The sequence below is a fragment of the Carcharodon carcharias genome, chromosome 10 (genome assembly GCF_017639515.1).
Source record: "Carcharodon carcharias isolate sCarCar2 chromosome 10, sCarCar2.pri, whole genome shotgun sequence".
NCBI lineage: Eukaryota > Metazoa > Chordata > Chondrichthyes > Lamniformes > Lamnidae > Carcharodon > Carcharodon carcharias.
The window spans coordinates 62438587-62453502 of NC_054476.1; the positions used below are offsets into that span (position 1 = coordinate 62438587).

Here is a 14916-nt window from a genome sequence, read left to right on the forward strand (position 1 = left end):
AGTTAATGCAGGATCAGCTGTACAGCTGCAGTGGATAGATCATAGAATGTTTGGATGAGGGTTCATGCCTGTAGCAAATTTAATTCTGGTGTATCCCAGTACCCCACCTTAAGTCACCTTTATTCATCTATATGTTGTCCTTCTGTAGCAACATCTGCAAGTACAGGTCAGCTTCTACATGTACAGTAATGACACCCAACTCTGTCTCTTGACTGCCAACATTGAATTCAGGGCTGCGGTTATATGATTTGACTATCTGGTTGAGTTGAAACTTATTACAGCCGAAAATCCTTTAAATTGAGACCTTCCTGTTTGGAATTGCTGATAGCCAAACGCACTTGACGCTGATCAGATTGACATCCCTGCCTAACTGTTCGAATCAGTGACACATAATCTTGGCATTCGAACCCTGAACTGATTTTCCTAACCCATATTTAAATGTGTTTTATTGACACGTATTTCTCAGCCTATTCTTGTAAAATTAAGTAGTCAGTTTGAAGCCTTTGAAGAGAAATAAATAAGCTAGAAATGCTTCATGGACAATCAGCAAAATGAACTGCCATGCAAGGCTATTTATATTAGCACCTCAGGCACGATTGTTTCCTAGCAGCTCAAGGAGAGTTAAACATAGTACTAAATCCACAGTATGTCATCGCTGTTCACTTATTCATTTATTGTTTAATAAATCTGTTTGGCAGTTACAACCTTAATCCACAATCAAGTGAAGTGTATACTCCACTGCCTTTATAAATAAAGGAAGATCACATGAATGTACATCATATAACTAGTAAGCTCAAATGAAATGTGTTTTTTGGTTGATCCCTGGGCAGCCTACAAACAACCTAGATATTAGGAAGGCCAAGGCATGCTGAAGGCCATACAGAATGAGGTTCACTTATGGTTTACATGTTGAACCCAATTTTTAAAATAAAAATATAGACTAAAGATCCAAAAAGGGAACATTTTTATGTCTCAATCTGTAAACTCTGATTCTGGTGTGATGCTTATACCACATCCTCTGTTCAACCATCAGAGCTGATCTTTTAGCCATTCTGCAACCATTCTCTGGAATTCCTTCCAAAACAACTTTGTTTTGATTCCCAATTTTCTACTTGAAAAGCCAACTAAAAGCCTATCTTAAATTGACCTTGACTCTGCTCACCAGCTGAAAAGCCTCTGTTCATGCTGGGTTTTTACCCCTATAAAGAGCTATTTTATGTATTGTTCTTCTGTGGAATAAATATTATAAATGAAAACAGAAAACGTTGGAAATCATTTAACAGCCCAGAAAACAAGTGGTGATATCCTTACATGGCAGTTCATTTTACAGGTTGTCCATGAAACATTTTTAATTTATTTATTTCTCTTCACAGTTTTCAAACTGATTACTAAATTTTACAATAATAAGCTGAGAAATACATGTCAACAAAGCACATTTAAGTATGGATGAGGAAAATCAGTTCAGGGTTAGAATATCAGAATAGAACACCAAGATTATGTGCAACCTATAACAAACATTTAATAATGATCAACTTCTTTAACTTCCTCTATGCTCCCGAACACCTGGTTGTCATTCTATAAGCAATGTTCATATGTCTTTGATGTTCTTTTCAGGATCGTATCGGCCGCCCCTCTGAGACTGGAATCATAGGTATTGTGGACCCTGAGTGTCGCATGATAGGTCTCAGACTGTATGATGGGCTTTTCAAAGTGATTCCATTGGACAGAGACAACAAAGAACTGAAGGCTTTCAACATCCGTTTGGAAGAGCTGCATGTAATTGATGTGAAGTTTCTGTACGGCTGTCAGGTCCCAACTATTTGCTTTGTGTATCAGGTAAGAAGTTTGACTTTGTTGGGGTGACTGGGAGATGCAGTGGGTAAGACACTGAACTGTTTACCTCTGTTCCGGAGAATGAGTGTAACACAAGGGACACATCCAGATGTTAAAAATTTTTAGATAATAGATAAAGGAAAGCTACAAAAAATAACATTTGATCATAATAGGAACGTTACTGGATTAGTAATCTGGAGGCCTCGATTAATGCTCGCGAGACCTACTGTGGCAATTGGAGGGATTTAAATTCAATTAATTAGTAAATCGCTAGTCTCATTAGTATTGATCATGAAACTACCGATTGTCGGAAACATTTGGTTCACTCCCTGCAATTCTTACCCAGTTTGTCTGCGTGTGACTCCAGACACATACCATTGTGATTGACTCTTAATTGTCTTCTGAAATGGCCTAACAAGCTTGTCAGTTGTGGGCAGCTCACCAACACCTGCTCGGGGGCAGTTAGGGATGGGCAATAAACGCAGACTTTGCCAGTGACTCACTTCCCAAAAATGAGTAAATAACACACAGGATATACAACACAGACCATTCTACCCAGTCATGTGATGCTAGCATTTATGTTCCACTCGAACCTCTTCCCGCTTTTCCTCATCTAGCCATCAGCATTACTCTCAATTCCTTTCTCCCTTGTGTGATTCTATAGCCTCCCCTCAAATACATCTGTGCTCTTTGCTTCAGTCACCCCCTCTGATATGGGTTCCAGGTCCTCGCCACCCTCTGGGTAATAAAATGGTTTCTAACATCCCTGTTTTATTTGTTGGTAATCATCTAATATCGATGGCCTTTAGATATTGCTCTTCCCTCCGTGTGTCCACTCTATATCAAAGCCTTTAATAATTCAGGAGATCTTGATTAGCCCTCAGCCTTCTCTTTTCAAGAAGAAAGATCCAGCATTCATTCCCTCCTGCTAGGCATGCCCCACATTTCCTGTACCATCCTTAAATCTTTCTTGTACCTTCTAGTACTTCTGTATCTTTTTTTTTTAATATGGTGACCAGAATTGTGCACAGTACTCCAGGTGTGGCCTAGCCAAGGTTTGCTACAAATTATGTTAAAACTTTCTAATTCTGTTCCTCTAGAAGTAAAGCCTAGTACTTGATTTGCTTTTTTTATGGCTTTATTAACCTATGTTGCTATTTTTGTGATTTGTGTACTTGTGCTCCCAGACCCCTTTGTTCCTTTATCACTTTTAGTAAATAAGAATCTAAGTAATATACAACCCCATTATTTTTCTTGCCAAAATGTAATATCTACTTTTATCTATGTTGAAATTCATTTGCAAATTATGTATCTATTTTACAAGCTTATTAATGTTGTCTTGTAATTTGCTGCAGTCCTGCTCAGTATTGTTTCTCCCCCACACCCCAAAATTTGGTGTTGTCTGCAAATTCAGAAATTGTTTTTGATTTTAAAGTCTAAATCATTAATATAAATTTTGAACAAATAATCTCAGCACTTATCCTTGTGAAAAATCGCTTCCCACTTTCCACCTCTAAGTCTAAATAACTTCCCATTGCCCCTACTCTGCTTTCTGTTTTGAAGCCAGTTAGCTGTCATTTTGCTGCTTTTCCCCTATCTCTGCATTCTCAGACCTTATTCATTAGTCTATTGTATGGCACCTATTGAAGCTCTTTTGAAAATCTAGATAAATTACTGTATATTATCTGTTACCGCTTCAAAAAATGTAACAAGGTTGGCCAAGCAAGACTTTCCTTTTTGAAATTCATGTTGACTATTCATTATTATAATTTGTTTTCTAGATATTTTTTTCTTTCCTTAATTCCATTATGTTTTTCTGTTGACTGTTGGCTTGTAGCTCCCTGGACACGATCTGTCTCCCTTCTTAAGATGGCCTAACATGAGCAGATATCCAACCTTCTCGCACTATACCTTACTCTAATGAATTATTAAAGATATGTAGTAATGCCCCTGCTATCTCGTCCCTAGATTCTTTTAAAATATTAGAATCTGAACCTGTTCTGATTCTGGCACAGGGGTTTTATTCCAAGTTTGATTATTTATTTCAGCTCTTGTTTCAAATGCAGTTATTTCATTTCTAATCATCATTCGATGTCATGTCCACCTGTTCTTTCTGCCTGGTAAATACTGAATCAAAGTAATTATTTAATACCTGCCATTTCTCTACCATTGCCTGTGATGTAATCCTGTCCATTAAGTGGCCCTATTCTGATCATGACTTTTCTTTTTATTTATGGGCCTGTATTATTCTTTCACTATTTTGTTTTATGTTCCTTGGTTACTGTTTACCCTCCTATTTGTTTTTTGACTTCCCTAATATTTTTTTCTTCTTTATCATGCTGAGTCCTGCTGTCCATGTACTTAGTATATGTCTCTTTCCTTACCCTCTGATTAGAAGAAGAAAACAAAAGGCGATTAAAGAGGCTTTGTAAAGCACATCCATATTAAGAGGATAATCAGATAGGGGCAAAGGACAGAACTGCACTTTTTTTAACACAAGTTGGCAGTCTTATTCAGAGATGTATTGGGTGGCCAATGGATAAAAATGTCTTTTGTGCGGTTAGAAGTGCTACGCTGAGGTGAAGGTGAAGGCACATTAATACTGTAGAGAAATAAGAGTTTTGCTTTTCACTAACCTGTACTGTACTTGACAATGTGTGCTTGGAAACAATAGGTGCCTTGATGAGCATAACATTTACTAACAATAAAATGTTGAAGATGCACTAACTTGTTTTCACATTTTTGTAGTTTCCTACAGTTTCTTTTTTTGTCCAGCATTCTATTGTAAGTTAGAAGGGACACACACATTCTCATCCATTTGGTTCCATGGTACCCCAGCCCTGCAGGTTTTATTTACTGAGTTTCCCCCTTTCCCTGTATACACATTTTAGGGATGGCATGCATCATTAGTAAACAGGTGACATCATCCTGAGGTGTGTGGTTCTCCATAACTCACTACAGTAATGTGTGGGAAAGGAGTTTTGTGTTCTCTTTTTCTTCCCCCTGTCTCCAGAGCTGCATGGGCTGTGACCAAGATCAGGAACTTGCCTCATGGGACTTGCCAACTTACTGGTATACTTTAAGATTCCTTTTTAAGCTTCCTATACTCTCTCTTTTAGGATCCCCAGGGACGTCATGTAAAGACCTATGAAGTTTCTTTGCGAGAGAAAGAATTTAACAAGGGACCCTGGAAACAGGAAAATATGGAGGCCGAGGCATCAATGGTCATTGCAGGTTGGTATCTTTCTTGTTTTTTTAAAATATCTTCAGGACTGTTCTACTTTAACCATTCATGCTCAACAGGTTTGTGAAGTAAAGGCAATGCATTTGAGATACCAGTGATATTCCTCAAATTACAATAATAAGGCACAAAGATGCGATGTCCAAATTAACACCACCTGTAAGAAAACAACCCTCTTGACTTAAGATACAGCTTTGCAATAAAGTTTAAAGGTACTTCGCATTGAAATATACAGGCTGCTCATGACAAGGAAAAATTTAGAGGAATCATCGATTGTGAGCCTAGTCAACACAAGTGGCAAAACAACAAAGCCTGATTGTATTCTCAACTGTTGAAGGTGCTTCTTTCTAGCAGAGGTCACTAAATAGAAATCAGGTTTAGCAGTCCTAGTTAATTTTCATTTTCCCTTTGTTAGTCAATTGCAGCACCCCAATTATCACTAGGCTGAGATCAGTTAACTCACTGGAGATCAGGAATTGAACATAAGCCCTCCTGGTCAATACGGCTTAATATCAAATTTGACAGTGAATTTAACCACGAAACTACTGATGGCTCTTTTAACCATCTGCTTAAGCAGGGTACTTGTAAAGTTTTCTTCCACTTTGAACCTAGAGATTCTCTGTATTTCACTGGTTGGTAGCTAATGCTCCATTTTATAGTCACTGTGCTACCTCTCAAAATATCACCTGTGTGTTGCTTAATTTTCTTTAAAAGTTGATTAGCCTTGCTCTCTGGCATTCCTAGGTTGTTAAATTAAACCAGATTATCTTGAATAAAAGTTTGAGTGCAAAGAATAGTGGAATTATAGTTTGATGTACATGTGTTTTGTGTTCAGTCCCAGAACCATTTGGAGGAGCACTAATCATAGGCCAAGAGTCCATTACATACCACAATGGAGACAAGTACCTCGCAATTGCACCACCAGCTATCAAGGTACAAAACATCAGGACTCAACAATAATTGTGTGAAGTAATGGAAAACCTTTGAAACTTTAGTTGGTAATGCAGATTCCTCAGTCATTTGAGCATGACTTGATTGATCTTGTCTGCTGCCTTGTTCCCTGTCTTATGCATTAAAGTCCTTCGCCATTCTTTCAGGTTTCTACGTATAAAGACACTGTTGGCAGGAAATAGGATAGTGTTTTTGGCTGACTTTTTATTGCAGCAGTTTAAACAATGAACTATCCTGTACTTTGAAAAGTACGGCAGTAATATCTTTTGCTGCCTGTTGGAGAACAACCTCACAGGTCTCTCACACATCTGCCATGTTGGGTCTTCACTATGTTCTGCCTTCCATGGTCCACATCATGAAGAAAGACCAGATGCTTCCAGAAATTTGAACTGATGTGGAAGGTGTTCCAGAGGTCCCAGACTTCTCCTAGGCATCGCTCATTCTCATTTTCCTGCCTCAGCCCCTGCAAAATGAAACGCTGGCTGGCTGACATTGCACACCCTGCTAATAGGGAGCTTTCCAATGCTTTATCATTCTGATCTGCCTTCTAGTTTTATACTGTTACCTCTGAGTCAGCAGGTTGCGAGTTCAACCCTCGTAGACAAAGTTGAGCAAATAATCTAGGCTGATATTTCCATGTGCTATCAAGGGTGTGCTGCATTGTTCAAGATGCTGTTTTTCAAATGAAATTTTAAGCTGAGGTTCTATTCAAGGGACGTAGAAGAACCAATGATCTTGTGTCCTGGTCACCATTTATGCTTCACTGGCACCACTGAAGCTGATTAACTGTTCATTGTCTCATTTTGTTTATGAAAGTTTGTTGTGCACATATTGGCTGCCACATTTTTCTGCATAATAACAGTGACTACGTTAGTTATTCATTGACTGTGAAAGATTTTGGGACATCCTGAGCACAGGAAAGGTGCTATATAAATGCACATTTTTTTTATATGTGGAATAAGAGGTTTTGGAATAGAAGTTTGTTTTACTAAACGGGTAATGCAGTTGATAGCAAAGGCCATCAAAAACATTAGTAAGATAGTTAATCAGAGAACTGCGGTGTCAAGGGACCTCACACAACAGCCATATTTCACTTCCAGCTGTGATGGAGACAAGGTGTTTGAGCAATACTGCCTCAGTGGCCTGGATTTTGCAGTCATCAGCGAAGTAAGGGTGCTCCCACTGACCTTTAAGCTTAGCTCATTAATCTAGCAATCTCTGTGGTGAGAACTTGAGCTATCTTGACATGGTTCCAGCTTTGTTTGATGGGGATTCTCAATGTTGAACTTAAGTGAGGCCATCAAGTTGTCCAAGTAGCCAGTCACATTAAGGAGTTCTCATGGACGGCTAGCCAGGAAATGAAAAGCACTAATAATCAAATTGCTTTTTAACAATTTTACAGAGAGCAGAATAAAGATTGGGACATACTCCTGGAGTTAGGTAAAAGCTAAATATCGTGAACAATGTTTAAAAAAAAGTAATTTAAAATTCTAGTAACTAATCATAATAGAGACATTTAAAAACATTCCATGAATATAAAATTATATTTTCTGGGCCAGGTCAGTTCTTCAGTGGTAGTTATTATTCAGATCACTGTTAAAAACCAAATTGCACTTCTTTGGGAAAGGCTTAACCTTCAATAGGTTTTCTAAAGGTGATACAAGAGTAGAGAAGGGGAAGTTTTTTGCCAAATCGTTTGATTTCACTGATTGCTGGCTGTGAAGGGGGCCCACAATGCAATCTGTGGCAGAACAATGAGATGACAGACTCCAATTTCAGAAAGACTTGCATTTATATAGTGGTCTTCATGCTACCGGACATCTCAAAGTACTTTTAAACCAAGAGCTATTTTAAAGTGTAATCACTGCTGTAATATAGGGAATGCAGCAGCCAAGTTGCACACGGCAAACTCCCAGAAACAGCAATGTGATAATGACCAGATAATCTATTTTTATGATAGTGATTGAGGGAGAAATATCAGTCAGTACACCAGGGATAACTCCCCTGCTCTTCTTCAAAAATGGGGCCATCTTTTACATTTCACCCAGAGGACCACCTCTGGATATGGAAGTAGTATGTTGGGTGGGAGTGGGGGGGTATGTAGTGACCATAAACGCTGAAGAAATGAACAATTATAAAGATAAACTTCAGTATAAATAAACATTGAACCTTAATTATTAAGATAATAAGAAGGTGGCTCACCACGGCCTTCTCAAGGACAATTAGAGATGGACAGTATCTGCTGGTCTAGCCAAAGTCACCCCACCCCCTGTAAAAGAATAAAGAAAAAAAACTATACCTAATAATGATGTATTAACACATGAAAACAAACCAGATGTACTGTTTTTTCACTCCCTCTTGGCTTAATGTGGACCATCCAGTGTTATGATCTGGTTAAGGACCATTGAAATTTAAAAAGAAATCAGAATGCCTAACTTTAACCAAAAGAGCTACGCCACAAAATTTTGTGTTTTTTAAACAAAATAATTGTTATATATAGAACAAAATAAACTAAGCAAATATGATAAATCTAACAATATGGTTTATAACTTCACATGTTATGCACTCGTTTATTCCTTTCTTCCCCCAAGAATTCTCTTAAAAGCCACATCAATCTTAAAGTTATTTACATTTGTCTACCCATAAGAATGTCAGAAGTCCTCTGGAGAATTCTACTCAGCTCCAGCTGTTCTCAGAGGTAAAACTTACCATCTCTTGACTGTAGATGCCCCAGTCCCTTGTTCTGGTTACTTTTCAATACCCACAAGCTAATTCAGCTGGTTACTTTCTGTTGCAACAAGACACTGTGAGGCCCACACCAGATTCTCCCACTAGCTTCAAACTAGGCAATCTTCAAGCTTCTGTTCCTTCAAGATTCAAACTGAGATTAACCCTCATTCCACATGGTCAATGATGACTTAGTTCTTTATTCTGCTTATGGTGCAGGTTAATCAAACTGTCATTTACTTTGGCTAACTTCTCTGTGAGCTGCAAACTGCATCAGATTCAAATTGCAACTAACCCTCTCAGCAAACACCCAGATAAATCAAAACCAGAGAACTTTCCTATGCTCCACCCATCTCCATGATTGTGTAGCCTGTCCTGGGCTGTCCTCAAAACTTTAAATTAATCATCCTTCATTTGCAACTTTTTTGTAAGCTTCTCAACTAAGATCGATACTGGTCTGGATAAAAAATAATTTCAATAAAGTGTAAAGAGTGTGGATACTAGAGTAATTAATAAATTGAATAAAATATGATTGCGCTGGCAGGACGGGTGATGTGTTGCTGCTGCAGCATATTGGAGCTGCTGGACACCAAGGTGATCCAGAGCGAATATACCTGGACCAAGGGTTTGCAGCTCGAGCAACTTCGGATCCGAGTTCAGGAGCCGGAGTCCGAGCAGCAGACATTGCATCAGGGAGGGGGAAAGTTACCTGGAAACTTCGCTCCAGGAGGCGGTCACACCTCTCATATTAGGTAATTCAAATTTGGTCCGTGATCAGGGACAGGAGGGTGTGACTGCAGGTGAAGCAGGTCTGGGGACCCAGGGGTAGCGTTCAAGGAGCCGGCCCCTGCAACTGTCCAATAGTCATGAAGTTCTTGCAAGCTGTATGGATGAGAGTGGGGAGTGTGGAGAGGATGAGCGAACTGACCACAGCACTGTGGCACAGGGAACCTTTCTGGTGGGGGCAGGAAATGTAATAGTGGTGGGGATAGATACTGTTCTCTGTAGCTGTGAGCATGAGTCCTGAAGGCTGTGTTGCCTGCTCGGTGCCAGGGCTAAGGACATCTCCTTAGGGCTGGAGAGGAACTTGGATTGGAAGGGGAGGGATCCAGTTGTTGTCGTCCATGTTGGTACCAACGACATTGATAGGACTAGAAAGGAGGCCCTGCTGAAAGAATTTGTGAACAGTTAGGAGCTAAATTAAAAAGCAGAACCTCCAAGGTAGTAATCTCAGGATTGCTACCTTAGCCACAGGCAAATTGGAATAGGGTAAATAAAGTCAGAGTTAAATGCATGGCTTAGAGATTGGTGTGGGAAGAATAGATTTCAGCTCATGGGGCACTGGCACCTGAACTGCGGTAAAAGGGAGCTGTTCCGGTGTTATGGGCTTCACTTGAACCGTGCTGGGTCCAGTGTCCTGGTGAACCAAATAACTAGGGCTGTAGAGAGGATTTTAACCTAAATGTTCAGCGGGGAGAGGGGAGGGGCATACGTAGGCTTACAAAGCAAAAGGTCATGGCAGCCTTGCAGGGCAGCGATTTTGGCAATGATACCCAGAATGTGACAGGAAGGGATAGAGTGCACAAGCGTTAAAAAAAACCCAGCAAATTGGGTCAAAAGGGGAAAAAATAGTAAAAAGGCAAAATTAATGGCTCTTTACTAAAATGCAAGTAGTATTCGGAACAAAATAAATGAATTAACGTCGCAAATAGAGGTTAATGGGTATGATCTTATAGCCAGTATGGAGATGTGGTTATAAGGAGATCAAAGCTGGGAATTAAATATTCAGGGGTATGTGACTTTTTGAAAGGACAGGTAGGAAGGAATGGGTTGTGGGGTTGCTTTCTTAGTATGAGATGGAATAAGTACGATAGCAAGAAAGGATCTTGGATTGGAAGATGCAGAATCCATATAGGTGGAGGGAAGAAGACATTGGTGGGAGTACTCTATAAGCCCCCTGACAGTAGCTATACTGTAGGACAGAGAATAAATCAGGAGATAATGAGGACATGTAAAAAAGGTAGTACATTAATCATGGTGATTTTAATCTTAATGTAGATTGGGAAAATCAAATTGGTAGAGAAAGCCACGAGCAAGAATTCATAGTGTATTTGGGACAGTTTCTTTGAACAATATGTTGTGAATCCAACCAGGGATCAGGCTATTTTGAATCTGGTAATGTGTAATGAGGCAGGTTTAATAAATGATCTCAGAGTAAAGGATCCCCTAGGAAACAGTGACCGTAATATGGTAGAATTTAGCATTTAGTTTCAGATTGAGAAACTTGGGTTGGAAACAACTGCTAAACTTAAATAAGGGTAATTCCAATGGAATGAGGGCAGAGTTGGCTGGAGTGGACTGGGAAAGCAGTTTAGCAGAAAAGACGGTTAATGGACAATGGCAGACGTTTAAGAAAATAGCTCATGACTCTCAACAAAGATATGTTCCAGTGAGGAAGGAGGATTCCGGGAAGGGGATAAACCAACCATGGTTAACCAAGTAAGTTAAGGACAGTATCAGATTGAAAGAAAAAACATACGATGTGGCAAAGATTAGTGGTAGCCATAGGATTGGGAAAGTTTTAAAAATCAACAAAAGATGACCAAAAAAAAATAGAGGGAGAAAATAAACTTTGAGGGTAAACTAACAAGTAAGTTAAAAACAGACAGTAAAAGCTTCTTTAAATATATTAGAAGGAAGAGAGAGGCCAAAGTGAGCATAGGCCACTTAGAGAATGAAGCTGGGGAAATAATAACGGGGAACTAGGAAATGGCAGAGGAGTTGAATAAATACTTTGCTGCAGTCTTCACTGTAGAAGATACTAACAGCATTCCAAAAATACTAAATAATCAAGGGGCAAAAGGTGGGGGAGGAAATAAATACAATAAATATCACGAGAGAAAAAGTACTAGGGAAACAAAAGGGCTAAAGGCCGATAAGTCACCTGGACCTGATGTGTTACATCCTAGGATACTGAAGGAAATAACTGCAGAGATAGTGGATGCATTGGTAGTAATCTTCCAAGAACCGTTAGATTCTGGATAAGTCCCAGTTGATTGCAGAACGGCCAATGTAACACCCTTATTCAAAAAGGGAGGGAGACAGAAAACAAGTAACTTTAGGCCAGTTAGCTTAACATCTGTCATTGGGAAAATGTTGGAGTCTTTTTATAAAGGATGTAATAGTAGAGAATTTTAGAAATACATAATCTAATCAAGCAGAGTCAGCATGGCTTCATGAAGGGGAAATCATGCCTAATCTGGCATACAAGGCTATGGGCCAAGTGCTGGAAAATGGGATTAGAATAGTTAGGTACTTGTTTGACCAGCACAGACTTGATGGGCTGAAGGGCCTTTTTCTGTGCTGTAGCCCTCTATGACTCTAACAAATTTATTAGAATTCTTTGAGGAGGTAACAAGCAGGATAGATAAAGGGGAACCAGTAGATGTAATATATTTGGATTTCCAAAAGGAGTTTAATAAAGGTACCACACATAAGGCTACTTCTTAATAAAACAAGAGCCCATAGTGTTGGGGGTAGTATATTAGCATGGATAGAAGATTGGCTAACTAATAGAAGACACAGAGTTGGTAAAGTGGGTTATTTTCAGGATGGCAACCTGTGACTAATGGAGTGCCACAGTGATCAGTGCCGGGCCCTCAATTATTTACAATATATATTAATGACTTAAATGAGGGAAGTGAATGTACTATCGCCAAGTTTGAGGATGACACAAAAAAGGTGGGAAGCAAGTGGTGAGGATGACACAAGGGGTCCACAGAGTGATATAGACAGGTTAAGTGAGTGGGCAAAAACTTGGCAGGTGGAATATAATGTGGGAAAATGTGAGGTTATGCACTTGGTAGGTTCTTTGGAGCTGAATATTATTTAAATGGAGAAAGACTGCAGAAAGCTGCAGCACAAAGGGATTTAGGGGTCCTCGTGCATGAATCCCAAAAAGCTAGCATACAAGTTCAGCAGGTAATAGGGACAGCAAATGGAATGTTGGCCTTTATTTCAAAGGGAATGGAGTATAAAAATAGGGAAGTCTTGCTAAAACTATACAAGGCACTAGTTAGACCACACCTAGAATATTGTGAATAATTTTGGCCCCCTTATCTAAGCAAGGATATACTGGCATTGGCGGCAGTCCAGAGAAGGTTCACTAGATTGATCCTGGGTATGGAGGGATTTTCTTATGAGGAGAGATTGAGTAGCTTGGGCCTGTACTCATTGGAGTTTAGAAGAACGAGAGGTGACCTTATTGAAACATATAAGATCCTCAGGAGGCTTTTCAGGGTAGATGCCAAGAGGTTGTTTCCCCTTGCGGGAGAGTCTAGGATCAGAGGGCATAAACTTATAGTGAAGGGTCACCCATTTAAGACAGAGATGAGGAGGAATTTCTTCCCTGAGGGTAGTCAATCCATGGAATTCTTTACCGTGGAGGGCTGTAGAGCTCGTTAAGGCTGCGATAGACAGATTTTTAATCAGGGAATCAAGGATTACGGGGAAAAGGCAGGAAAGTGGAGTTGAGGATTATCAGATCAGCCATGATCTCATTGAATTGCGGAGCAGACTTGATGGGCCAAATGGCCTACTTCTGCTTGTATGTCTTATGGTCTAAAAAGTTGCACATGAAAATGGCCATTCGGGTCACGTATTGTTGGCCTGTTGGAGCCAGTAGATGTACGCCACCATGGGTCAGGTTGAGAGGAAAGATTGGAAGCAAAAATGAATTGCTTAAAGAAATAAAGAAAGGCTTGCATTTAAATAGCACCTTTTCACAACCACAGGTGTTTTCAAAGTGCTTTACAACCAATTAAGTGTGAAATATAGTCATTGTTTATCAATTTAGACATAGTTAGGTCCCACAGATAGATAAATGGCCAGCTAATCTTTTTTATTGAGTGATACATATTGACCAGGACAGTGGGGGAGCTTTTTTTGCTCCTCTTAAGCAAGTGCCATGAGATCTTTAAGTCCATCTTAGCAGCCAGCTGGAATCTCAGCTTAAATTCTCATCTGAAAGGTGATGCCTCATACAAAACAACATTCCCTTAGTACTGCACCTGCAGTTTTAATATGCTTGTAAGAAGTCACCACTTCATAGTGAAACAGCTTAAAGACATAACTGTGAGCTATTTACAAGTTTCAAAGAACTGTAATCATTGATGTGGATTGCAAGGACAGTTGTTAGTCCTGCAGAAAATATCTGTATTAAAAAAATTAAGTGTTTGTGGTGCAGAAGCGCTGCAGAATCAAATACAAACTATTGGTTAACAGAATCACATGGTTGAACAGCAACCAAATGCAACAGGAAAAACATACATAATATGACAAAAATAAAGAGGTATACTGATCTTGAGGCAACAGAAATGTTTGTTAGTGAGACACTCCTCATTATTGCAAAGGAATTTTTAACTTTTGGTGTAATCATGTCATGTAAAGACATGTTGATTGTCATGAAATAAAGGCTAGCAAAAGGTTTAAAAGTGAACTATGCCATGAATTTAGATTCAAAGGTTTAATTAACCCATGCACTCACAAAGCCCGTGAACTGGCCTCCTCTGGAAGCCCCCAGCATCACAGATGCCAATCTTTAACCAATTTGATTCACTCCACGTGATATCAAGAAATGGCTGAAGGCACTGGATATTGCAAAGGTTATGGGCCCTGACAATATTGCGGCAATAGTACTGAAGACTTGTGCTTCAGAACTTGCTGAGTCCCTAGCCAAGCTGCTCCAGTACAGCTACAGCACTGGCATTTACCCGGCTGTGTGGAAAATTGCCCAGGTATGTCCTGTAGACAAAAATCAGGACAAATCCAACACGGTCATTTATCGCCCCATCAGTCCACTCTCCATCATCAATAAAGTAATGGAAGGCGTCATCAACAGTGCTATCGAGCGGCACTTGCTTAGCAATAATCTGCTCACTGATGCCCAGTTTGGGTTCCGCCTGGGCCACTCAGCTCCTGACCTCATTACAGCCTTGGTTCAAACATGAGCAAAAGAGCTGAATTCCCGAGGTGAATGTGACTGCCCTTGACATCAAAGTAGCATTTGACCAAGTGTGGCATCAAGGAGCCCTAGCAAAACTGGAGTCAGTGGGAATCGGGAATAAAAATCTTCACTGTTTGGAAGATGGTTGTGGTTGTAGGTC

The 14916-nt window shown here is 39.7% G+C and overlaps 1 protein-coding gene across 1 annotated transcript in view; it reads left to right on the plus strand.

Annotated features, from left to right (window-relative positions):
* Positions 1 to 14916, plus strand: part of ddb1 (damage-specific DNA binding protein 1) — a 100701-nt gene that overhangs the window by 19811 nt on the left and 65974 nt on the right. The window contains exons 4-6 of the mRNA XM_041196910.1: positions 1615 to 1836; positions 4953 to 5067; positions 5910 to 6007. Of these exons, the coding sequence (XP_041052844.1) occupies positions 1615 to 1836; positions 4953 to 5067; positions 5910 to 6007 (435 nt within the window). The remainder of the gene's footprint in view (positions 1 to 1614; positions 1837 to 4952; positions 5068 to 5909; positions 6008 to 14916) is intronic.